Source organism: Lampris incognitus, chromosome 7 (assembly GCF_029633865.1).
Source record: "Lampris incognitus isolate fLamInc1 chromosome 7, fLamInc1.hap2, whole genome shotgun sequence".
NCBI classification, from domain to species: Eukaryota; Metazoa; Chordata; class Actinopteri; order Lampriformes; family Lampridae; genus Lampris; species Lampris incognitus.
The window spans coordinates 45,639,334-45,664,900 of record NC_079217.1 but is presented as its reverse complement, the minus strand read 5'-3'; the positions used below and the strand labels follow the sequence as shown (position 1 = coordinate 45,664,900).

The window sequence follows — 25,567 nt, the reverse complement described above, 5'->3', positions numbered from 1 at the left end:
TGGTGAGACTTGATCCCTGGCCAACAAGGGCATGAATCAAATCCTTAATTTAAATGTGTCATGCATGTTGTGTCTAGGCAGTGGGATAAGAGCAGCCATGACTTTGGGTTTACCTTTTTCTCTCTTTATGTTAGGGTTGGTGATGAACCATGACCGTGAGGAAGCAAAGATGGCAGCCACGCAGAATTCTCCTCCACTGGACTTGCTGGGTGAGATCTGAGGTGGTGGCTTAGCTTTGCTTCAGTAAGGAAAAGAGAGAAAAAATATCACGAGAAATTAAAGGAAGCAGCTCAGTCGCTGTGATCTCAAGTGGAGGATGAACAAACAAGATGCTTCCTGCCGCAAAGGATTGCAACATGAAAGAAAGTTGATTCAAAAAAAGCTGAACTGAGGGTTTAAAATGTCTTGAAAATGCATTCCAAATGAGAGGCAACATTTCTGAGACAGAAATAAAAAAATTCTACAATACTCTACAAGTGCACAAAAAGGCAAACTTCACAGTTGTATGGCATGCATGAAGCTAGGCGAGAGAAGCATAAAATGCCTGAAAAATAACCACTTCAGTACCAGAGGATGGAAAGAGTAATGTTCATTTGACAAGTAATACAGCACTGAAGTACATAAATAGATTTATGTACAATTATTTTAGAAACCAGTCCAAAACTCTAAGAATATACTTTAAAAATGTTTTCCTGCTTGATTAATCCCTAAATACTATCTATTGGCTACTTAACTTATTCCACTTTGAAACAGATTATTATTGTGGATAAGAGCTACGTTTTATTACGAGAAGGAGGAAAAAAGTGTGTGTGTCTTTCTCATCAAGACAAAAGCAGATGCAGGCACTGCATGTATTGGTTGCTCACTACAGTAAGCTGATTGTCACGTATCAATGCATGTGACAGCACACACTGTTTACTTAGCACATCAATGTGAACTAACTTTAGCAATATGTGTATCTGAATTAAATACTTCCGCTTCCGGTGTGGGAAGATGGCAGCATGAATTCACATTTGCAGCAGCCTCACCCAGTACCGTCGATGCAGTCTTTGTCCATGTCTACGTCTAAATTTTTGTCTTCGTTTGTTGGCTGGGACAGCTGGCGCTGGATCGGCTACGAGAGCTTGGTCTGCTGTGCTGTGGCCTTGCACCATAGCCTTGCCCGGAGCTGCACCCGAGGAGTTAACACCGAGGTCAGTCTGAAAGGATGTAGAAGCCGGGCAGGCTAAGCTAACTGCTAGCCCATGCAGACCGGCAGTTCTGATAACGAGGGTGGGGTCTGGCGGCGGCCTCACCTGGCGTTGACTGATGTGTTTGATGTCGTGCGGAGTGTGAGGAGGTGTGTCAGGGGTGTCTGGCTGGGAGAGCTGGCACCGGATCGGCTGGGAGGTCTTGGTCTGCTTTGTCCGATTGCCACAGGGACCACGGCCCCTAACTGGAGCTGCGCCCAAGGAGGAAAACAAGGTGGGATGGGACGCGTAATCGGGGCAGGCTAGGCTAACTGCTAGCCAATGCAGACCAGCGGTTCCGCCAGTAATCCTTGCTGGCGTTTGTTCCCTTGGACAGTGATTTTTTGTTGTTGTTTGGTTTGGATATATGTGTTGGTTTGAATATGTGTGTTCTTGTAGTTCTTGAATGTGTTTTTGCTGCACTGCTGTGGACTGGGGGAAACGGCATTTTTTCACTTCATGTGCGTGTTCTGTGCCCCTGGTGAAACTTCTCACTGTCAGGTGAAAAGAAGCGGCTGGCGACTCCACATCTATCGGAGGAGACATGTAGTAGTCTGCAGCCCTCCCTGGATTGGCAGAAGGGGTGGAGCAGCAACCGGGGCAGCTCAGAAGAGTGGGGTAATTGGCCGGATGCAAATGGGGGAGAAAGGGGGAGAAATAAGTGTACAATTTCTATTTTTACCTATACTTTTTATGTAACATTACTTTTGACAGCGATCAGCGATGTCTAGGAGTTTGGGAAGAACTTGTGCACTTCTCAGCTGCTCCAACAGTAGTGGCAAACTTTGGGAAAAAAAACTGAATGTGAAACACACAAGCCTTTACTCCATGAAGAGAACCCTTGTCTAAGACCATACTCTTTACATAGACTCCCTGGGCGTACACAGGACCAAGATACTCGCCAGAAGTGGATAAAGAATATAAAGGACTTTGTTCCCAATAACAACAGCACGGTAGGTTTTGGTTAACAGTAGTCCATCTCTACTCATCTCACAATGAGTAGCATGCAGCTGCCTAGCCTCACACGGTGAAACAATTAACATCAGCTAAATTATGACTGTTTAGCTAGCTAACGCAAGTGGGCTAATCAAGACATCTAGCGGCTGTGGTGGTCGCACAGAATTAAGTAACTCAATCTACTAGCTCAGGAATAAGGACCACTTTGTGTTGTACTGCTGTGGGCTGGGGGAAACGGCATTTCGTTTCATTTCATGTATGCAACTGCATGAAGTGAAAAAGACAAAAAGACACCCAAAATCTACATGAACACACATATCCAAACTAACACATATATCCAAAAAAAAAAAAAAAATCACAGTCCAAGGGAACGACCGCTAACCAGGATGACTGTTGGAACTGCAGGTCTGCATGGGCTGGTGCTTAGCCCGTCCCACTTCTACGTCTTATCGGACCGCCCTCGGTGTTTCCTCCTCGGGCGCAGCAGACCAAGCTGTCCCGGCCGATCCAGCGCCAGCTCTCCCAGCCAGACACCCTCGACACACCTCCTTAAATTACGACTGCTTGGCTAGCTAACGTAAGTGGGCTAATTGGACATACATTTAACTCAATCTACTAGCTGTGGCAATATTGTGAAATTTAACTTTAGTTACTATAACTCGGGCAACCTAATGACCACAAAGTAAACATCATGTGGTCGTCATCACAAACAACATGTACAATGGTGTCTGGCAGCCCTGTGTTTAGTAGGAGTGTTTTTTTTAACCATGTCACGCAGTCAACAACGTCTACATTTTATGCAAAAGTTTGTCATCAATTAGCTGAGTTAAATAAGAAAATCGACAACCTTTACAAAAGGGTAAAATCTCTGGTGGCCTGTTGCAGGGTGTCTTCCCACCTGCTGCCCAATGACTGCTGGGATAGGCTCCAGCATCCTGTGACCCGAATTCGGATAAGCGGCTTGGATAATGGATGGATGGATTTTGTTTGGAATTTGTTTGTGGAACACACTTCTAGGATGGTAAACCAATGTAAGAACACCCACACCCTGTATTGCATATGGGATATGCACATTATGCAAGTTTGGTTCCATTTTTCCTGGGGGTTCCATGGGTTTAATTAATCGCCTCCATGACATTTACAGTTTAGTAAGAGATTCTGATTAAAGTGCTTTCCAAATTGTCAGTTTCATTTGACTGTTTTTTTGTTTAAATATGTTGTACTATCTTGTTTGATAAATGTAAGATATTTTTCTCTCTCTCTGTTTTTATCTGTCCTCAGGGGATAATATAATCCGGTAGACCCCCCCCCCCCCAAAAGATGATGTCTTGAGTCTTTAATCATCAACATATCATGTGCTGAACCTGAAGCTATGGAATACAACATATATGTGAATGTTAATGATATGGCAAATATCATACCTCTGCAGAAGAGGGATGTTGGCATCCAGTGGCCAGATACTACAGACCACAACTACTGTTATTCTAAATGTTCCCTGGTCTAGCCAAAATGGACAATTCTGGCCCTTTGTATTTGTTTCCATTTTCTCTCTCTCATCTTTCCCACATTTGATATATCTTTCAAAAATGACATTGCAGAGTTTACATTTGTGTTCAGCACATTGTTCATGATCTTTGCATTCTTCTGTGGCTGTGCAGTAAACACATGATGTAAAATGGTTCCAGGTATCACGGCTCTAAGTCAGACATCTCAGGGGATGAAAGTGTTGAATGACATCCCCATGTGTCTCAAATGCTGTAGCTGTAACTTTCATACTTTTCCTAGGTCCATGGTCTTGCCCTTGAGGGTTTTCAAATGTGTCTGGCACTACATTTTTCTAGGTAGATTGGTTCCAGGCACACACTTTGTCAGTGCAGTCCTTGCCTGTGCAGCCTTGGGTCACAGCATCTTTTACCTTGTAAAGTAGTGCTGCTGTATGACTGCAGCACTGTTGGCCATACAGCCACAGTTAACACCCACAGCTTTGTCATCCTTCCTCCGTAGAGTTAATTCAACTAAAGGACAGTTGTTAATAGACTGCGAGTATCGGACAGGTCCTTTCAGAATGATGTGTTCATCATCTGGTACAGTGTGCGATATTTGGCTGTGTGCAGCTCAGGTAATTTTGACCCCCCTATGAGTGACCTGTAGTTGGCATTGTGTTGCTCATCACATGCCAGGCCATTAAATAATATTGAATACCTATAAAATATGAATTAGTATTTTTATATTTTAGCTAATGTAAATGGTCTGTAATGATTAAATGCACTCTTGATTATGCCAGCTAGCTAGTACAGTAGTATTCGCGCAGCACTTCATTAGTTGACGTGGAGGATGGTCAAGTGGTCCATGTCTAACTAATACATAAAATCTGAATAATGTTAAGATCGACATCCATGTAAGGTACTTTCATTAGTAACCGGGGTCACTGCCTAACGTCATCAATCCAACTACCCATGCTACTGTCACTGTCAACAGGCAGCAGCAGATACCGACTCCCTATGACTTGCCACCGCAGTAATGGCGGCGGTGCAAGATGGCGAAACACACAAATTGGTCGCCGGATTCCTCTAAGATGAAGCACCATATGCGCACGCAGACACCATAGCACATTTCTGTCAATAATTTAAGTGATACAATATACGTCATCACATGTGCGTCTAAATACGAGCCTCCTAGTTGCTCTCCCCGATTGTTTCACTCTGAGTTAGCAATTGGAGAGAATTTATCGGGAGTTATTGGACTATTTAGTGTGTCAGAACTGGTTGACAGCAAATGAGCAATGAGAGGGTTTTTAGCTGCTATAGGTCTCTGCATATGGAACTGATCAAAGAACTGTAGTGAGGTCTGGTATTATTGCCCAGTCTTATAACCAGTCTAGAAGGTTAAATCTGTGTGAGGACCAATGACACATGAGAGACAGCGAGGGGCTGCAGACCCAGGGCAGTGTCATGCACTCCAGGATGACCCTGAGCTGGAGAAACCACCATAGTGTGGAAGCAACATACCTGCTTCAATGTATACTGAAGTGACGTGAAGAAATAAAATATCAAAGACCTCATCCAATGGCTGATTTCCTTTTGTCCCTCCCTCTTTTCTGCCACAGACAACTTTTTTTTTCACTCGACGCCATTTGTTTCTCGGAAACCATATGACTGGCAAGGACTGTTGATTCTTTCTCTCGGTGAGCGGCGTAACAAAGCACACCCGCTGTAGCAATGACAACTACAATTACACTGATTAAGTACAAGGTTAAGTTTAGGTAGTTAAGTTTAGGATTAAGGTTAGACATGGGTTAAGTTCAGGGTTAAATTTAGGTAGTTAAGTTTAGGGCTGAGGTTAAGTTTGAGGTTAAAGTTAGGTCATGGTTAGTAGTTCGGCTATCTGTGTTTTATATACCATGGTGTTTGAGAGAATGCCTGAAGAGACTTTCTCCTCAGCCTGCTGGAGCCAGTAGGAACATGTGCTTTAAGTGGTTGCTGACAGCACAGATACGTCACCTACTGCTTCACACACAACCAAGAAAACGGATGCTTTCTACCACATATATTTTGTATAAAATGTGAATTTGTAGGGCATGCATGTTGGTATTTTATCATATTCAAAGTAGCAACATTGCCCTATAACGTTTATTACTCTATCAAGGTGTCAGCAGCTCGCAGATCAATTCCTGAATTCCTGCAAGACAACTACGACAATGTCTTTGTTTTGCCATCAAGTGTGAACTAAGGCTGACAAAAAGAGAGGTGAAAGGAAGTAGAATAAATAAAGGTCTCCATACAAGTTTAGCAGCATGGATTTATTTGTGTTGGATCAAGCAGGGGGAAAGCTGAATAACCAAATATCCACAGTAAGCTGTGTCTGTGCAAGAAGATGGAGGAAGAGATAAAGCAACAGTCAGGATATTGCCTTGGCTAACGCCAGGGCACCCTCGTCTTCTCCTGCTTCCTCCTGAGGCCTGTTCGTCTGTCAGCGCATCCAGGAGATAAAATACTAAACAGTTAGAGGTAACTGGCCAGAGGTCAGCCAACTCAGGTCTGCTTCCCTCTGAGGCAGGCTTCCTCTCACCTAGTCCTTATACCTGACTGCCTCCCTCTGTCCCTGCCCGTTTGTAAAACCTTACACTCCAAAAATCAACATCCTTGCATAATGCAATACTGATTAAAATAAGTGGCAGGACAAAAATACTGTCAACCATCTCAAATTGTCTTTCATGCAACTGAAGCTTGACAGTGAAAATAGCTGGTAGGGTGGTAGGGAAGGCGAGGTATATCCATCCATTATCAAAACCGCCCATCCTACTCAGGGTTGCAGGGATACTGGATCCTATCCTAGCAGTCATTGGGCGGCAGGCGGGGAGACACCCGGGACAGGCCACCAGTCCATCACAGGGCCGACACATTCAGACCTAGGGACAATTTAGTATGGCCGATTCACCTGACCTACATGTCTCCAGACTGTGGGAAGAAGCCGGAGTACCTGGATGAAACCCACGTAGATGGGGAGAACATGCAAACTCCACACAGAGGATGACCCGGGGACAACCCTCAAGCTTGAACTATCCCAGGGCTCGAATCCAGGGCCTTCTTGCTGTGACTGTGTAGGAGTGCTGTGAAATCTGGGGTATTGACTAACATGTTTCATCACAGTAGAACCTGGCTTTCCATTTCTCCCATTGAAGAAAAAAAAACCTGATGGCCTCACAAGTTTTGTGGGTGACCCCTTTAAAAGAAATACAAGTCATATTCCGGTGCAGGTTGATGGATTTTCAAGGTGAAAACTAGGCGCTGACAAATTTGTGTATAACCAACCGCAATCACATCGGACATGTTTTTGGCACCGAGATGTTCAGATGGGCGGAGTTGTGCTAATTCATTCATCGCTAACACTGGCACACACGTGACTGACGGGCCACTCGGAGGGTGCCCAGCGATGGCAAACGTCTCTCCCTGCTGAAAACACATCTGATGGGATCGGGCCTGCTGAGGAAAAAAGCCAGAACGGTGTGCCTCATGTTAAAATGCGTCCAATGTGATCACAGCCAAGGGGAGGATATTTTTCCCCAACTCCTCGTCATGCTGACTCTGAATGAAGTGTGTCTTGTGTAACAGCACCAAATATAAAGCATTTTCAAGCCGACATGTTTTCTTGAAGCTAAAAGGGGCAAGGTCCAATGACAAACGAGTGTGTAAACGGCTCTTATGTGGCTCAGCGGAGTGGAGATCGCTGGAGCCATGCAGTAGAGCAGGCCAGTGTGACTCCAAAGCAATAAGCATACACATATATAACCTCGATTACACACCAGTGCACACGCAGATCTACGACAGCGGCCTATAATAGAGGCTCCCACCAACAGCTCCCTAACTGATGAGCAGGGCCTGTGACACTTTGGAGACGCTTGGGTTAGCACGCCTGCCAACAGGACTGGGACCATGGCTTTGATCTCCTCTCCTCTGAGAAGAGTGACCACCAAAGTTTATTCATCTGCATTTTAAATCATCCTTCCCTCTCAGACGTAGCTGAAGTGGCTCGAAAGTGCTGAGGTTTCTGTCTCTGGAAGAAGACTAACAGCTCCAACGGACAAGAGCATAATTCTGGAAGAATTCTCCGTAGGGAAGACAGGAGCCCTTTTTGGGGGTGTGGGGGGTTGGCAAATATCAGAAACTTACAATTAATGTAACCCAACATAAATACATTATGAAATATAAATATACTGAGTGGGAAATGAGAGTGGGGGAGACAGATGTCACTGAACAGAAGCCAAGCCTCTTTTTTCCCTTTTTTTTCCACAAGATTTCCCTTTGTGCTGTTGCCTTTTAACAGGGAGCAATGTCTGTTTTCTCCGTAACTTTAATTCAGTAAAAAGACTACTCAGATGTCATTTCCACTTTTAATTAAACAAATGAGGACTCTTGACTGAGCTAATAGCTTTTTCTCAAGGGCATGATTCAATTTGCGGCATCAACCATCAAAGTCTCTTCACATTACCATGTCTACCATGCCGACGGCTTATGTGAGGCGCCATTGAGGAGGGTTGGAAGTCCAGTGGCAGCCGACATTTATTGTCGGGGCCCTCACGGCAAACACATAGAAAGAGCTCACTTACGCTGATAAACCAGCGACAAAGAACAGCGGGACTACTGACACGATGAGGTGAGGCTGCATGCAGGGGTTACACTGGGCCACATGGTCAACACACAGCAAGGCCAAGCCAGCAGGAAGGCTACAGCCAGCAAGAGACGGACAGAGACAGCATGATAGGGGGAGGGGGGGAGTGCAGAGACAGAGAGAGATTGATAGAGAGAAAGCAAGAGAGTGATAGAGAGAGAGAATGATAGAGAAAGAGCAACAGAGAATTTGGAATTTTGAAAATTTTAAAGTCTTTAGAAAAAAATATCGAAAAACAGACTTGATATCTTTTGTAACAATATAAAAAATATTTGTCAAATTACAAACAAGTACTCAACATGCATCTTTAATATGCCCAACAATAATCACTCAACAACTGCTCAAAACATAAAACTAAAAACAGACAGAGAGACAGAGAGAGAAAAAGAGGGAGAGTGATAGAGAGATATATAGAATGAGTAGAGAGACGGCGTGATAGAGAGAGACAGAGAGGAAGGGAGATAGCGTGAGAGGAGAGAGCGACAGAGTGATATAGAGAGACAGAGTGAAAGTGAGATAGAATGAGAGAAGAGAGAGAGTGATATAGAGAGACAGTGATAGAGACAGAGTTAGAGAGAGAGACAGTGATAGAGAGAGAGAGCGAGAAAGACAGAGCAAGATAGAATGAGAGGAGAGAGAGAGAGCATGATAGAGAGAGCGAGGGAGTGATCGAGGGAAAATAGAAAGAGGGAAATAGAAAGAGAGAGAGACAGTGATAGAGAGAAATAGAGAGAGACAGATTGATAGAGAAATAGAAAGAGAGAGAGAGAGCAGCAGTTTTTGGGCAGCAGTCATGTTCAGGACACATCCTTCAACATCACATTTATTATTTTACAGCAGCTCTTGAGAAACAGGGCAGCCTTGGGGCTGTAGAGAACAGACGGCGCTAATGACGACCACAAGGGAACCTCACAATAAACAATTGAGGTTGGACATCAAATTTTCAAGGAGAACCTACTCCCCCCCCCCCCTTTCAAATCTGAATGTAGTCCTTTTATCCCCTTCCTCAGTGTGCCACACCAGTGGGGTGAACTTATTGAGTTTTCCTTGGTGGTCATTAGGTGTCACACCATGCCAGGTACATTTAACCGCTGGCTTGCTATAAGCTCACGTAATTGAATGACGATGGTCAGCAGTTCTAACCGCACTTCCTCTCATCTCAGATATAAAAACAGATGCAAACAACATGAAATTGTTCAGAAGAGATTATAGTAAACGGCATACTGAAACAGGGAAAAGAATGGTTTCGTTTCTTAAATGTTTGTCTTAAGTAGGTGAACGATAGATCTTCCAGATGGAGTACTCAATGCTTAAGTGAAAATTGACGAATGGACTGTCATACTCCATATCCCGAGGTATATACGCTGTTCGGCGATCAATATTAGTTTAACTTGCCCATATTTGAGCGGAAAGGAGTCATTGTGAGGGTCAAGATTTCCAATGCTAATGATGTGCACCTTTGAAAGTCCTACTCGCTGACATCACTAAGGGCCTGGCTGAAGTAGAGGGAAAATGGAGGGAAAAAAAACTTCAATTAAAAAGTATGAGAGACTGCCAACAACAAAAGAGGAAACCCAAGACTTGAAGAAGGCACCACATGCTATTCATTTTCTCAAGTGAATCAACTCGACAGGGAGGACCTCAAGAGGAGGGAGCTGGGAAGGGAAAAGTTCACTTCAGCAAGCCACTCAATCATCCCTCCATAAGTGACTCTGTCATAATGGGGCTTCTTTTAAAAGCTTGTAAGCATCTGATTTCACAAGACGGCGTTGACAAGAGACTCCAGCTTGGCCCCGACGAGAACGGTCCACAGCCACGGAGCTCAACGCACTGAAAAAACGTTACAGCCTTCACTATATGTTACTATGTGTTCAATCAGAAATACTATATGTTACCATGTGTTACTACTATGTGTTACTACGTGTTAATTACTACCATGTGTTACTGTGTTACTACTATGTGTTAATATGTGTTAGTTACTATGTGTTACTGTGTTACTACTGTGTTAATATGCGTTAGTTACTGTGTTACTATGTGTTCATTAATATGTGTTACCGTATCACTATGTGTTAGTTACTATGTGTTCTATGCTGAAGCAGAAATACTATATGTTACCATGTGTTACTATGTGTTACTACGTGTTAATTACTACCATGTGTTACTACTATGTGTTAATATGTGTTAGTTACTACTTTGTGCTAATATGCGTTAGTTACTGTGTTACTACTATGTGTTAGTTACTATGTGTTACTGTGTCACTATGTGTTAATTACTATGTGTTCAATGCTGAAGCAGAAACTGATGTGGGGAGGTTAAAGAAATACTACTGACCTCTTACTTTCCCAATGTTTGATTTGGATATGGGAGTCATTATTTATTTATCAATATATATATTTTTTTGTTAATAATAAAAGCTGTGTTTTTTTTGTCAAAAAGGAAATTGTATATCAACATGCAGAAGTGTCTGAATGACTACAGTAAAGTAAGCGTTTACTCAACAAAGACATGTCACGTAACCTCAAAGATTTAACTGGTTAGGGAGAGAAACACAAAGAGTTTCTTTACTCCCATACACACAGACAGAAAAACAGACACAAGTGCTGCAAATCCAAAAGGTGTAATTCCAGCTTTACCACTTCCAACATTCGACCGAACAGTTCCCAGTACAAATTGTATTTCTCCCAAAAAGGGATTCAAATCTGTGACTTTACCAAAACACATCCCACGTACTTGATGTAAAGCTGGTATAGAATAAAAGAAAAACTAGCCCATAGCCATACTCATGTGCTGCACAATTCACTACAGTAAGACGGCTCAGTTAAGAGTCCAGCGGGAACTTGCAAGGATGTTGGGTTGAAAAAAATGCCCCGAAAGAAAAGAAAATCTGAAGTTGTGATGAACAACAGCAACATAAAAAAAGAAGAAAAAAGATCATGTCAGGTATAAATAAGCAAGGTGGAAGAGAGGAAGTAATTCTGCAGTGCAAAAAAAAAAACACAAAGTGAAGGCAAGAAAAGCCAAGCCAGTTTCACACTGTCCAATTTGCAATTTTTATATATATATATATAAAATAGATAAATATTTTTACTTTCTCCCTATAAAAGGTTTGAGACATCAGTAAAAGATGCTGAACTACACATTACAATGCACTGAAGTGAAACATTAAAACATTCTGCGTATTGAAGCTGCACAAGGGAGTTTCCGTGCAGTGGCGGTGGATGAAGCGGCATGCTGTTTTAGCTGACTGCATTTCATGTTGCTTGAATCATGCAAGAAGATAATCATGGATCACAGCTTCGAACACTGGGACTCAGTTTTTTTCCATTGTGTATAACCAACAAAATCAAATTAATCGATTTCAATTGTGTAAACATAACATTTGATAAATGCTAATGTATAAATATATAAAATACATCACTTCTGGGTGCCATTAAGATTTCGTGAAAAAGCATGAGATGTTCGAGAAATGGGCAAATCAGCAAACCCATACAACAAAATTGTTTTTTTTCTCCCTCATTGGGGCTTGGTGGCATAGTTTCAACACTTTCAACACATAGCTATTAGAAGTTAATATTTTACTATAAAAACATTCCAACATGCAGCTTTAATTAATAGATTTGATCTAACATTACACTGAATGCATCATCATCTGACATAATATTAACTACTTAGTAAAGCAGAAAATAAAGATTTGATGAAAAAAAAGTATTAAGAGAAAAAGGACTGAATGAACTTTACAAAATGTGTTGAACGCATAGTCTGAGACACATGAAAGGGGCAAAGAAGGCGGCACGGTATGTAAAATATACAGATACATGCTGCCAGAGGACGTTGGGGTTGTTTGGGGGGTGGAAGATGTTGGGGTGGTGGTGGGAGTGGACAGGGGTGGGGAGGATGTTGGAGTGGTGGGAGTGGATGGGGGGGGGGTGTTGGTGGGAGTGAACAGGGGTGTGGGGTTGAGGGGTTGGGGACTCACCATGGAGTTTTAATGGCAAAACATCCCGCCCCAAAGAGGTAGGGTCTTCATGGAAGGGGGAGGGACAGGGGAGAGAAACACACAGAAATAGATGGAAAAACCATTATTAAACTAGCACACTTGAGCAAACACACTTTTCATACTACATATTTTTGACCTGTCTGTTTAAGCGCACAACACAGATTGGGCAGGAAACAGAGTGTCGGTGCACAAAGATGGATTTGAAAACCTGGGGGATGGCTCGATGATTCAACTGCTTGACTTGTTCTGCAAAGTGTGATACCATACTTTTGGCAGACGTAGCATTTTGGCAGATGTTCCAACATACTTTTTGAGACATTTTTTTTTTTGCCCTAAATTTAAAGGAATTGGTAACATGAAACAGAAATATTTACATCTTAATCTAACCTTGTAAATGCACCACATAAAACAGCTTTCAGCACCAGGATTGTGTTGTTGTAAAACGGCATGTAAACCTTTTCTAATTTGTATAGCAGGGACGCCAGTAACGCTAACGGGACTCAAGGTCAGCTGGCACAAGAGGTTATGTATTTGTAGGTTGCGTCTTTTTTTGGTCCGTGTGTATATTTATGGCAGTGCATTGTCTTGTGAGTTCATGTGTGAGTTTGTCTTTTGAGGCAAAGATGTGGGCAACTGTGTATTTATACAGTGAGATTATGCTAACAAGTTCACGGAGTGTCTGTGCACAGTGCATGTAACAGAGTTGTCTGCAGTCTTGTCTTTCTAGTGTGTGTGTGTGTGTGTGTGTGTGTGGGTGCGTATTTCTGTCTCCATCCATCAGTCTGTGCATGAGTCTCCACTGTTTACAGGACATAAGGGGTGGGAGTGTGTTCCTGTGTTTATTCTGCACATCCAGAGATAGTGACAGGGCTTGGTAAACAGTTTACTGTAAATAAGCCTTTTCCCAACAGCAATAAAGGTCCAATGAGACTGAACTCTGTTCCCGTGAGCCAGCCTCCCCCAGTCATGAAAACAGGATCCCCAGCCAACCAAAGCACTCTGCAACGCTTCTTTATTTTATCACTTTTGCTGCGTACGTCTGGATCCCTCCAGCAGATAGCAGAGTCTCAAAACGGTCCTGGTATGTGGATGTGAAGAAATAGTCTTTCAATACAGAAGGGGCTCCAAGTTATCAAATTAACATGGTGGCTGGTGTAATGGAGGAGTCCTAGTACTGTAAATGGCTATTTATCAAACAGCATGGCGCGGCACTGGTCTAGCATTAGTGCCTAGTCTGGGGGATAGGGGTGGAGGGTGCAGGGGCAATGCTCGTGTACTCCCCCCTCCGGTGAGACATTAGAACCTGCTGAGCCTCCACTCTGTGTCTCCAGCTGGGTAAATGGATGGATACCAAAGGGGGCAAGGTCTCAAGTTGGCCCTTAGGTTTAAATGATGTATGCTGAAATTTCTCACTACTTGTGCCCCTTATTAACTGTATTGATGGTCAGGTCATCAAAACAATAGTAGTTTTATAAATGCAGATGAACTTAAGGAGGAAATATACAGAAGCAGTAATGGCTCTGTGTAAGTTTGACCATCACTTTTACGGTGACAACCACTGATGAGCCAAAACATTATGACCACGTGCCTAATAGGCTATTGGTCCTCTGTGTCAGCATCAACCCACCAAGACATGGACTCTGCAAGACCCCGGGAGGTGTCCTGTGGTATCTGGCACCAAAACATTAGCAGCAGATCCTTCAAGTCTTGTAAATTGTGGGGTAGAGCTGCCATGGATCGGACATTTCGGTCCAGCACATCCCACAGATGCTCAACTGGATTGAGATCTGGAGAATTCAGAGGCCAGGGCAACTAATTGAACACTTCATCATGTTCCTCAAACCATTCCTGAATGATGTGTGCAGTGTGGCAGGGTGCATTATCCTGCTGAAAGAGGTCACTGCCATCAGGGAATACCACTGCCATGAAGGGGTTTACCTGGTCTGCAACGACGTCTAGGTAGGTGGCACGTGTCAAATTGAATTCCACATGAATAATTGGACCCAGAATTTTGCAGCCGAACATTGACAGGAGCATCACATTCCTTCAGCTGGCTTATCATTTCCCAGAGTGCATCTTGGTGCCATCACTTCCCCAGGTAAATTGCGCCAACGTACACGGCCATACACATGATGTAAAAGAAAACAAGAAAATGGGACTCGTCAAACCAGGCGACCTTCTTCCACTGCTCCAAGGCCCAGTTCCGACACTTGTGTGCCCGTTGTAGGCGGTTTCGACGATAGACAGGCTTCATCATGGGCACCGGTCTGCAGCTACGCAGCCCCATACACAGCAGGGTGCGATGCACTGTGTGTTGTGACACTCCTCCCATAACCATCAGAACGACTGAGATTTCACTCCTACCTACAGCGACCATGGGTGGTTAAAATGATGGCCGGTTTTTAAAGTCTATATTCTGCCAAGATGAATACCCAATTGAGATACTAATGCATTCCATAGGTTAGTATGTCTGTTACGAAACTAACACACCAAAATTAAAATTTTAACAACTTTAATACTATCTTTCAAACAATTTAAAATGGCCACCGTCCACACCTGTAAATGCCGCAATGCCACGGTGGTAGTCATGGTGCATCTGCAACGGCGTCTGTAACCAGACATATTGGCAATAATCAAAAATCAAGTTTAGACTATTACTCTGTCCTGGAGAATGCTAATGTGTTTCTAGGGCAGAGCCATGACCTTCGCGAAGGAAATGACGTGACCAACACACGTCAGAAATAGTGACATGACGCACACCATGACGCGCAAATTACGTGTGGTCATTTTGACCGCTCATGATCGTTTTAAGTAGATCTTATAACTTTTTTCTTTTTTAGGTGCAATTGGTCTAAAACTAATTTTAATGCAAATATATGCAAGTTTAGGAGCATTCAGGGAGCGGCAGGTCTGTATATTTTTTTTCCACAAACTTATTAAACTTTGAAAATCCAAAATGGTCAAAATGACCGGCTTGGTTGTTCTAATGTTAGAATGTTCTGTGACTTGTGCCAGAATAGACTTTCTGTCGGTTTGGACCGGACGGGATAGCCTTCGTTACCTTCACACATCGATGAGCCTTGGGCGCCCTTCACCAGGTCCCCGGTTTGTGGTTTGTCCCTCCTCGGACCACTGTTGGTAAGTACTCGGCACTGCCGACCGGAAGCACCCCACAAGCCTCGCTGTTTCAGAGATGCTCTGACCCAGTCGTTTGGCCATAAAAAGTTGGCTCTTGTCAAAGTCACTCGGGTCTTTACTCCTGCCCTTTTCTCATGCATCCAACACATTGACTACGAGAACTGATCATTCACTCACCATCTAATTAACCCAGACTTAGACACCGTGTACCACACACCCAAAAAAGCAATCTGGTGTATGCTGTACAATGCAATGAGGATTGCACTGACCTATACATAGGAGAAACCAAACAACCACTACACAAACGGATGGCCCAACACAGAAGGCCAAACTCCTCAGGACAAGACTCAGCAGTCTATCTACACCTAAAGGAGAAGACACACTCCTTCGAGGACAGCAACATACACATTTTGGACAGAGAAGATAGATGGTTTGAAAGAGGGGTGAAGGAAGCCATCCATGCAAAACTGGAAAAAGCATCCCTCAACAAAGGAGGAGGTCTGCGACACCACCCATCTCCCACTTACAATGCCGTCCTTTCATCTCTACCCAGGAGACTCAAGAAGCCTAGCCTCCAAGAACAACAGTCGGTCACTAACGGCTCCAACGACCCTCCTGACCACTGAATAATGAAGTCGAAACTAACACCCCCAATGACCATCGCTGCTAAACAAATGCAAATCAATAGCTTCGATGACGACGGGCGCGGCCAAACATCGGTACACAAAAGAGCCACTCATATCTATGGCTCTGTTAGCGATGGGCGTTGGTAAACATCGGGACACAAAGAGCCATCGACATCTATAGCTCTGACAACGACTCCAAGAAGATAAATTCCGAGTCTCATCCCCAGCCAGTCAGACTAGCTTGGTCTAGTCAGAAAGGCACGAACTGAGGAAGCCTCTTGGATGAGAGGCGAAACGTCTTCACAGATATATACCAAGTCCAGTTGCACTTGATTCAACTCCTTTGGATAACCATGACCTGGATGAATGAGAACATTCATAGACACGTGCCCTTGTTTGGCGATGATCAGCATCATTTGGTTCACCTGTGACTGGTCATAATGTTTTGGCTCATCAGTGTAGCTGCTGCCAGCACAGGACAACAGGCTCAATTACAGTTTTTTCCATTGCTTCTGTATGCTTTGATATAAAATCCATATTCTGTAAGAATGATGACAGTATCAATTCTAATATGACTCTTTTTTTAAGGTGTTATATGATAGACATTACTCACACATGAAATACTACATGTTGTTGTATGATATCAGTATACAATCAATAGAGAACCTGTGAAAATAAAAATATACTCTGCACTAGGAAAAATAAAAAAACAAAAAAACAAAAAAAAAACAAGATAAATCAATCACCTGTCCAATTAGCCTCTGCACACGCCTGTTTCCAAACAGATGGAAACACACTGCAAACACATCTGGATCATTTACTAAAAACCCATCATGACGATTACTAAAGGTAGATAATAATGGTCAAGTATATTTGTGGTGTGTCTTTGTCTGTCTATTGGAGCTGACAGAGGTTGAGCGAGCGAGAGAGAGAGCGAGAGAGAGACAGACAGAGAGACAGACAGAGAGAGAGAGACAGAGACAGAGAGAGACAGAGACAGAGAGAGACAGAGAGAGAGAGAGAGAGAGAGAGAGAGAGAGAGAGAGAGAGAGAGAGAGAGAGAGAGAGAGAGAGAGAGAGAGAGAGAGAGAGAGAGAGGCAACGACCCCACTCCCACAAAATAATCACTCACACATTCATCTCTTAACCTGTCAACCCTAATAGCTGCTCTGCCAGGGCCATTAAAAAGCAAGAGAAAGGGGCGATTTGTGCAAATGATTTAACCCTGCTAACACGTGACATGTTTTAGCTGTGATGGAGACTATGGGCATTTTAACACCGACAAGCTCAGCTAAACCTGCTGCAGTTCTTAAAGCCCATTTTACTCGCTGGTGTCATTAGTCTCCATGAGACAATGGGCTAGCAGGCATTGAGCTTGTCCATATGTAATACAGTAATCTGCAGGCCCATCTGTGACAGGTCACAGGGTCTCACAATAGTCTCTATTTCTTTCCCCTCGCCTGCTCTCAATCTACATTTGCCGGTAGAATGCCAGTGGATTTGGAAAAGTGTTTTGTTTTGTTTCGTGTGCATCAGTCTTTCCAGTGTGTTAGTAGAAGTGTGCATGCATGCGTGCGTGTGTGCGTGTGTGTGTTTGTGTGTGCAGGCGAGATAGGTGCGAAAATTCCCTGAAAGTGAGGAGTGTCCGTGACTGATCATACAAAGTGGACAGTCCTTTTCATGTCCTCCTCCATGGGCTGTGATGTCTAAGGCTAAATGTGGCTATATTTGGTGGATAGGAAACCACAGGCAGGAAGACCATTGTGGGTTTGTCCCGGAAACACTCCCCAGTGGTGACTTTGAGAACTAGCAGAGCCTCTCCTCTCTGATGTAACCTTGTCTGGAAGGGGTTATCAGGCGGATGCTGAGACACATCCAGACCTTACTCCCAACTTCCAACTTTGGCTCGTTTTGAAAGCAAAATGTGTACTGTGTTAAGGCAATATCACCAGCCATTGCATGTGTTGTGTTGTCTATATCTGCTCCAAGTTGACATTTAACCATGCAGTTGTTTGTACAGGATCAACTGGGCATCCTCATACACTGGCCAGTTCAGAACAAAGGACTTTGAAGCTGTACAAAGATGAGTGCGCGTGCACGTGTGTGTGTGTGTGTGCATGCGTGTGTGTGCATGCGTGTGTGTGCATGCGTGTGTGTGCATGTAAGTGGGTGTGTGCATGCCACAGGCCAAAATGTGCACACAGACGGACTAATACCAAATGTAGGTTAAGCAGCTGGTGTGTTCCTCTGCCACTCTGCCAACAGGGATCTGCTCATACAGGTGTAAATACATCTGCTGGACAGTACCTCTCTCTCTCTCTCTCTCTTTCACACACATGTGAAACCTACACACACACACACACACACACAGGACTAGCTGCACAGACAAACAGATGGTGCCTGGGTATTCCTGTGTAACTATAGCGTGAAAACATATGATATCACCTCTCACTCTAGGGGCCCAACCTGCCTTCATAGTGTGTGTCTGTGTGTGTGTGTGTGTGTGTGTGTGTGTGTGTGTGTGTGTGGTACTAGTGCAGAGTGTGCATGCAGGAAAGTCTGGTGTTGGGAAGGACAGGCTGCACAGCTGCATGTCCCGTTGCATTAACACTGATGCACCTAATGCTGACATCTAGGAGAATCTCTAGGTTACAAAAAGCAAAATAAAAATGTGAAGTTACGAGTTCGACAGACCAATGACACATTTCCCTACTAGATTATAACTACATATTTTTCCAATGAGAGCCAGTCTCTGTGAATTTAAAGTAATGAGATGCTGGTTTGGGTAACAGGCCATTATTTAAAATAACCCTTTTTTTAGAGGCAAAACATCCTTGGAGTTGTATCACTGATAAGGAATAAGGACTGTTTCTCTTTTGCTGCTTACCAAGGATCATGTGTCTATTTTAATTGTTGAAGCTCACTAACAACATCATAAGGAATAAATCTCTGGCCATCTGCCTGAATCAATATTAGTACATTTTCCATTCAAACAGGGCAGGAAAATTACATTTAAATCTAAATATGAAAATCTGTCCATGATTCGAAGCCACCTGTATGTAAATGCACTGAGACGGGTTAATGAGCTGCTGATGTTGACATATTGTGCATTAAAACTACACCTTTACAACACATGACAAAAGATCAAGGCAGGAAAGAGCCTATGAGAAAAGAGGTACAGGGTAGGGCTGTTGTGTGCCTGGTACAAATTTAACATCACTATCCAGACCTGACAATAACTTCACTGGAGATTAAATTACTTTCAATATGCATTGACTAGGATGCAGAAAGTGTGTTTCTGCTTTTCTGAAGGTTTTCTTTGAAAAGGAAAAATCATTTAGCTGCTTATCAAAACAGGCCACATTGAGTCATCACTTTGCAAAATAGTGGGTGTCTGAGACAACAGAGCACTGCATCAGCTATATGTGTGTATGTGTGTGTGTGTGTGTGTGTGTGAGAGAGAGAAGGAAATGGCCTTCTCTATTGTATTGCTCTCACACAACACAATGCACTACAATCAGGCACATAATGCACACAGAAATGTGGAAAAGCCTTGGTTTGTCCACCCATTGCAAGATATACTTGAATAGCCTAAACATTCAGTTAAGGCTTGAAGGTTAAATAAATGTTGAACTATCCCAAACACACAACAAAATCTACACAACAAAGAATACTATTATCAATGCAATTTATCAGACTGCTTTAACACACATTTGCATGTATAAATGCATGCACGGTCCAGCTGATAACAGAGCTGAATCCCTAACCTCAGATCAGAACTTCATACTGCAGTCATGTAGCACATAAACACACGTGCACACCAAACTACATGCTGCTCCATAAACCCTCATAAGACATCTACACCTTAGGTAAAAAAAACGACAAGTTGAACTGACCGATTCCCTGTGGTCCTTTAGAGGCGGAGGAGTTCCTGCGGGGGAGCGGAGTGGAGTGGGAGTGCTACTCACCCTGTGCGTTTGGTGATGGTTCCCAGGGTCATGGGCTGTTTGATCTGTGCCAAAGGCAGCACGGTGGTCAGGCTGGGCAGAGGGGACAGCCGTGGATTTCCCATGTTGTTATTAGTGAAGTTGTTGTAGGACTCCTGGTTACCCAGCTTGGCTGCAAAGACAGAAGACAGGAGGGCTCTTGAAGTGTTCAGGTATTGTACTGCAAAATCCAACATTTTTGTTAGCCATAAAACATAAAATATGTGGACTGGTCCGAAAAATAAAGATATGAATGGTTTTAAGCCAATCTTTTTGAACAAAATGAGATATTTTCTCTGACACCCGACTTGAGTTGCAGGGCAGCAGCATTGAAATCCTGTGTTTAGCATTACTGTCTAAAATAGCCTTACCTTGAGGAAAATACAATTTGACCCCTTGGATTTAGTTTTTGGTTAATTAACAGACCTAGTGTAACACGCACACACACACACACACACACACACACACACACACACACACACACACACACACACACACACACACACACACACACACACACCTGGGCTCAAGGCCTCCTGTGAAAATGATTGGACGTAACCAGCTCAAGATGCAACATTACAGAGACTCTACTCCTCGTTCTAGTGCCCAGCAGTCTCTTAATCAAGGCCAATCAACAGGCCATCCACACTGGCTCAACACACATACACACACACACACACACACACACACACACACACACACACACACACACACACACACACACACACACACACACACACACACACACACAGCGCTGATCCAAAAAAACCCACCTCTCATCTCACATATTCCATGGAGCCACGGCCAAACATAATCAGGCCATGTCGGGAGTCTGTTAGTAGGCCTAATGGCTTTAAGCAGCGGCATCAGAGAGACCGTACAGGAGACGGGGAAGAGGCTGTTAAGCAGCGGCATCAGAGAGACCGTACAGGAGACGGGGAAGAGGCTGTTAGCCTCTGTAACTGCAGAGTTACAGATTAAAAACTCTGCAGTTCCCCTTCGTCTTGCTGTAAAACAAGCTTGGGCACCGACTCTGTGTATTTGGTGGCATGTCGGGCAGATTTGACCCTGGGGTGGTGGACGCGATCGCATGCACGCTGGACGTACATGACATTTGCAGAAGACCGCCCAAGGATCACAGCACATTTTGTGAAGTTGTGAACATAATTAATGTGTTGCACAGTGGCTGAATGTTGAGCTTAGGTTTTCTTAGTGTTAATGGTTTCATCAGTTCTTTTTATAAAACGGAAAACAAAATATTGCTTCAATCCCTTACATATCATTGGGTTAGAAATAGGGATTACGCACACAATGTTCGATAATCCGGTGACCATAACAACAACAAAAGAAAATGCTATGCTATCAATTCATTCGGAGGCTCAAGGAAAATTCCAAGTTCAAGTGGTTTCAAAAGAAAGAGCAAAACCTTTGGATGTCGCACAATGCGCGCCCTGAATGTTTTTCTTGTTCTGTTGTTGCCTAAATAGACGAGCGACAGCCGCACAACATAAAGGAATGAAAGGCGGAAAAAAAAATTGTGTGGACAAAGAAAACAAAGCAGACATAAAAGGTTCTATGAAAGGGAGAGGAGGAGGGTCCCTTGTCATTAATTGGTAGGAGCGGTCAGGGGGGAAGTGAAGGAAAGCAGAAAGGGACCACTGAGTGTTTTGGGTCCAGTCTTTTAGATCATTAACCTGTGGCTCTGAGTTTCATTACTCCTGCCAAACCCCGGCTTTGTGCTGCAGCGAGGAGCGCTGTTTAGAGCTCCTCGCTGCAGCATGGGGAATGCTGTGGGACTGCGGGGAAGGGTCGGGCAGGGGGACATTACACAAACCTCCCTTCACTCACTGCCTTTCCCTCCCGCTCCTCATCAGACCGGGGTCTCTATCGGGGCCCTCTTGAGAGCTCTTCACATTTCAAAAGCACTACACCCCCAAGCCTAGCCACCTTTTGTGTGGAGGGGCGGGCCAGAAAAAGAAAGAATATGTACAGGAAGCAGCCTGAAAAACCATAATGGTGCTTCAGCAACCAAAGAGAGGAGGAAGAGGAGAGAAAAAATGTTAATGAATTTAGCATCCTTGTCCATAACGGACACTTCACTTCTGCTAGGCTCGGGCCTCTTTTCTTTGAATTATTAACCTCAATGCCCCCCTAAAAGCCTTGCTGAGGTTTGCAGAACAGGTGTGGCTTGACAGGGACTGGGCGACGACTGTTGTTGACTTGACCGACATACTGTGCTGTCACTCAAAGCCAGGGGGTCTTACACTTCATGACCCCCGGTCAGCGCCGACGAGGCTGCATGGAAAGTGTCAAAGAACACGCACCGACAAAAGATGATATGGAAAAGACAGCTTGGCTGGCTGGTGTCAAAAGAAACACAGACAGACGGAAGAGAGACAGAGAGACTGAGGGAGTGCAGAGAAAGGAGGAGGAGGAGGGGGGTATATCCTAAAGATGGTGAAGATGTATTGCAAAAAAAGGAAGGAGGGAAGAAATAAAAAGTAAGGATCTTGCAGAAAAGAGCGAGCGAGTGATAGAGAGGGATAGAGGGAGAAAAACGGAGCGGAGACAGATGAGGAGAGAGAGGGAGACGGATGAGGAGCGTCTGGCAGACAGATAGCTCCAGTGCACCAGGCTGGAGAGCGAGGCCATGATTTGATTAATGGCCGGGGCGTGATGTGGCTAAGCACTGATACATGACAGCCCCATGGAAAGAAGATCCATCAATGCAAATCCAGCTCCATCCCACCATCCAGAGAAACTCTTGTCCTGCCAAAAGGTCACGCTGTCACCTGACCCTCCTCTCTCTTTCTCCCTTACTCCAGCCATCCATCCTTGCTGCCATCGCTCTGTCCCAACAGCATTTGCATCCTCTTCTCACAGTATGCTTTCTCTCTCCCGGCTTCCCTCTCTCCTTGGCTGTCCGGTGTCATGGGATCTCATGTTTCTCCCCTCTCTTTTAATCCCTCGTTTGCATCCGATGCAAGCTCCACCGAGGCACCGAGGAGCCGGGGCGAGAAAAGACAAGTCTCCACAGACTGATGGACGGTCGGAGACAAACATGGCGTCTTATTTGAATTGCGTGCTGGCACTAGATCAATTCAGTAAAATCCAACAGGGCTTAAGAAAAAAGGGACACGGGTGGGTTAGATGTAGATCAGAAGGGTGAAATGTTGAGTAACATTTCAGGGATTCAGAGAAACCTTGACAATGGAGGTGACACTGCAGCTGAGTGTGTGTGTGTGTGTGTGTGTGTGTTGCACAGGGCTGAGAGAAAATAAAGGAGCAATGCTGGTTCATCAAGGGAATATGTTGACATGTATGGTTTTGTCTATTCACCTCTCTCCTGCTCGCCAAGTTCTCCAGAGTGAAGGAGGGAGGGAGCGAGGGAGGGATTAATCCGGAGAAGAGGGAAGGGGATGAGCAGAGAGGGCGGCACCCAGTCCACAGGAAGACCGAGGACCGTCAGGTGAAGCGGCTTTTCCACTGCTGGTCTCCAAATTATCCCTGTATGACACGCGACCGAAGAAGAGGAGAAAGGGCAGAAGAGCAGGGGGAAAGAGTTGGTACGTGTCGGGCTGAAAATCGCCTTGAAAGAGGCTGGGGAGGAAGGGAACCCCCCCCCCCCAGCGGACAGTGTATAAGCAAATGAAAAGAGCCGCTGTAAAACACAGCTGCTGCACAGAAAACACAGCTAGATGTACTGCGTTGCTGCAAAGCGAGCAGAGGACTGGTGGCCAAAGCCTCCACGTGCGTGTCTCTGTCTGCAGGTAAGCCGCTGCTGCTGCTGGAAGTGTGGCGACCTCTCCCGTGTTTTCACTTCAACCTTCTTCCCTCTCCCACCCCCCCCCCCCCTCCCCATTATATCTGCTCTTCTACTATTTTCAGTCGGGAGTTAAGAGCCGAGGTCAAGCGGGCCTGTGTGAAAATGGCTTCCTGCCCAGCCCCGGTCCCAAACCACATCCTAATGGGAAGTTTTATTAACGGCCCTATTTGGGAACATTTTTGAACGTTTGTATTTGTATTGACGTTTCTCATGTAAGGGAGTAAAAAATAGACGTCTCATGACCAAAGTCTGCTGAACATTTCCAAGACCTGATTTTTCAGATCTTATTTGTTTTCTCCTCTCTCCGTAGTTTTTCAAAGCTTCAAGCGAAATACATTAGAAAAAGACAAAAAAAAATGTTTGAGAAGATATTTTGAAATATGGAAATATGAAGACAAAAATACACAACATACTGTATGCAATATCACTGTGTTCACAGCATAATGTCTGCCTGTACAACATTACTACACACAGGTCTGCAGCTGAGGGAAGGTGGGACAATGATAAATCAGAAAACACAAGATAAATGTGTGTGTACGTACACACACACACACACACACACACACACACACACACACACACATACACAGAGTGCCTTGCAACCAAATCTCAGTGCAGCACGCCACTTCCTCAGATAAAGTGAGTTACTGTTTTTCTCTCTCGTTTATTCTATAGAAAAAAACCCAACAACAACACACATGTAACAAACCAATAGGGGAATAACACAATTCACAAACCCATCGAACTCTACAGAATCAAAGAGTACAACACAGGTAGACAAAACAGGAAACAGTGAGGTAACCTGTAGGCCTTGGCATGGCTTCCAGCCTACAGACCCCCCCCCCCACCACCAGCAAATCAAAGGAATCAAACAAAAAAATACACACATATACCACCCACAGTACACTGTTTAACCAAAATCCAACATCACCCTCCCTCCTTCCCCAATCAAAACAGACCCCCCCACCACCACCAAATCAAACAAGGGGCTTGTGGTGGTCGAGCAGTTCCATTGGATGTAATGTGGTGTTGGTCCTTCATACTACAACCGTGTGTGTAAGCACCCCTTGTGACATGGAGTACTTCACAGTACAGACAGACCGCTTCGGCTGCTGACTGCGTGTTGGGGATGGCGTGTGTGTTGTGTGTTCATTTACATTATAGTATACGTACATGGTGGAAAAAAAGTGTGTATAAATGCTAGCACCAGACAGGCCCTGTGCTCGTGGACTCACGCCAGTTAACGTCTCAGTTGTTCAGGAAACCAGAGAACAAGACACAGAAAGTGCTCCTGATGCCGTGAACCTACTGATTTTAATCTAAAATCTGTAAAAGTTACCTGAGCTGTGCACCCATTTTTTTTGGGGGGGGGGGACAAAAACGTTCCAATAATGTGCCATTTATGTTCTGCATAGTTAGTTTGGCCCATCGGAAAATAGTTTTGTCAATGAGAGAGACAGGAAGTCTTCAGAACAAAATGTGGGACAAGCCCTGTAAGTTATTTGAGGTGTCAAATCTTTCCCTGAAAACTCTGAACTCAATGATGAAAATATGTCCATCATAAAGCTGAATTACAATATGTCCACCATGAAGCTGAATTACAATGTGTCCACCATAAAGCTGAATTACAATGTGTCCAC

At 44.2% G+C, this 25,567-nt stretch overlaps 1 protein-coding gene across 4 annotated transcripts in view; it reads right to left on the bottom strand.

The window, feature by feature from the left end:
• Positions 1–25,567, bottom strand: part of bcas3 (BCAS3 microtubule associated cell migration factor) — a 488,455-nt gene that overhangs the window by 289,273 nt on the left and 173,615 nt on the right. For 3 of the 4 annotated variants that reach the window (XM_056283039.1, XM_056283041.1, XM_056283040.1), the window contains exons 16-17: positions 20,084–20,234; positions 114–238 (exon numbers count right to left, since the gene is read on the bottom strand). In XM_056283039.1, the coding sequence (XP_056139014.1) occupies positions 114–238; positions 20,084–20,234 (276 nt within the window). Of the gene's footprint in view, positions 1–113; positions 239–12,330; positions 12,376–20,083; positions 20,235–25,567 lie in introns of all 4 variants that reach the window. The other variant, XM_056283043.1, reaches the window with a different exon arrangement.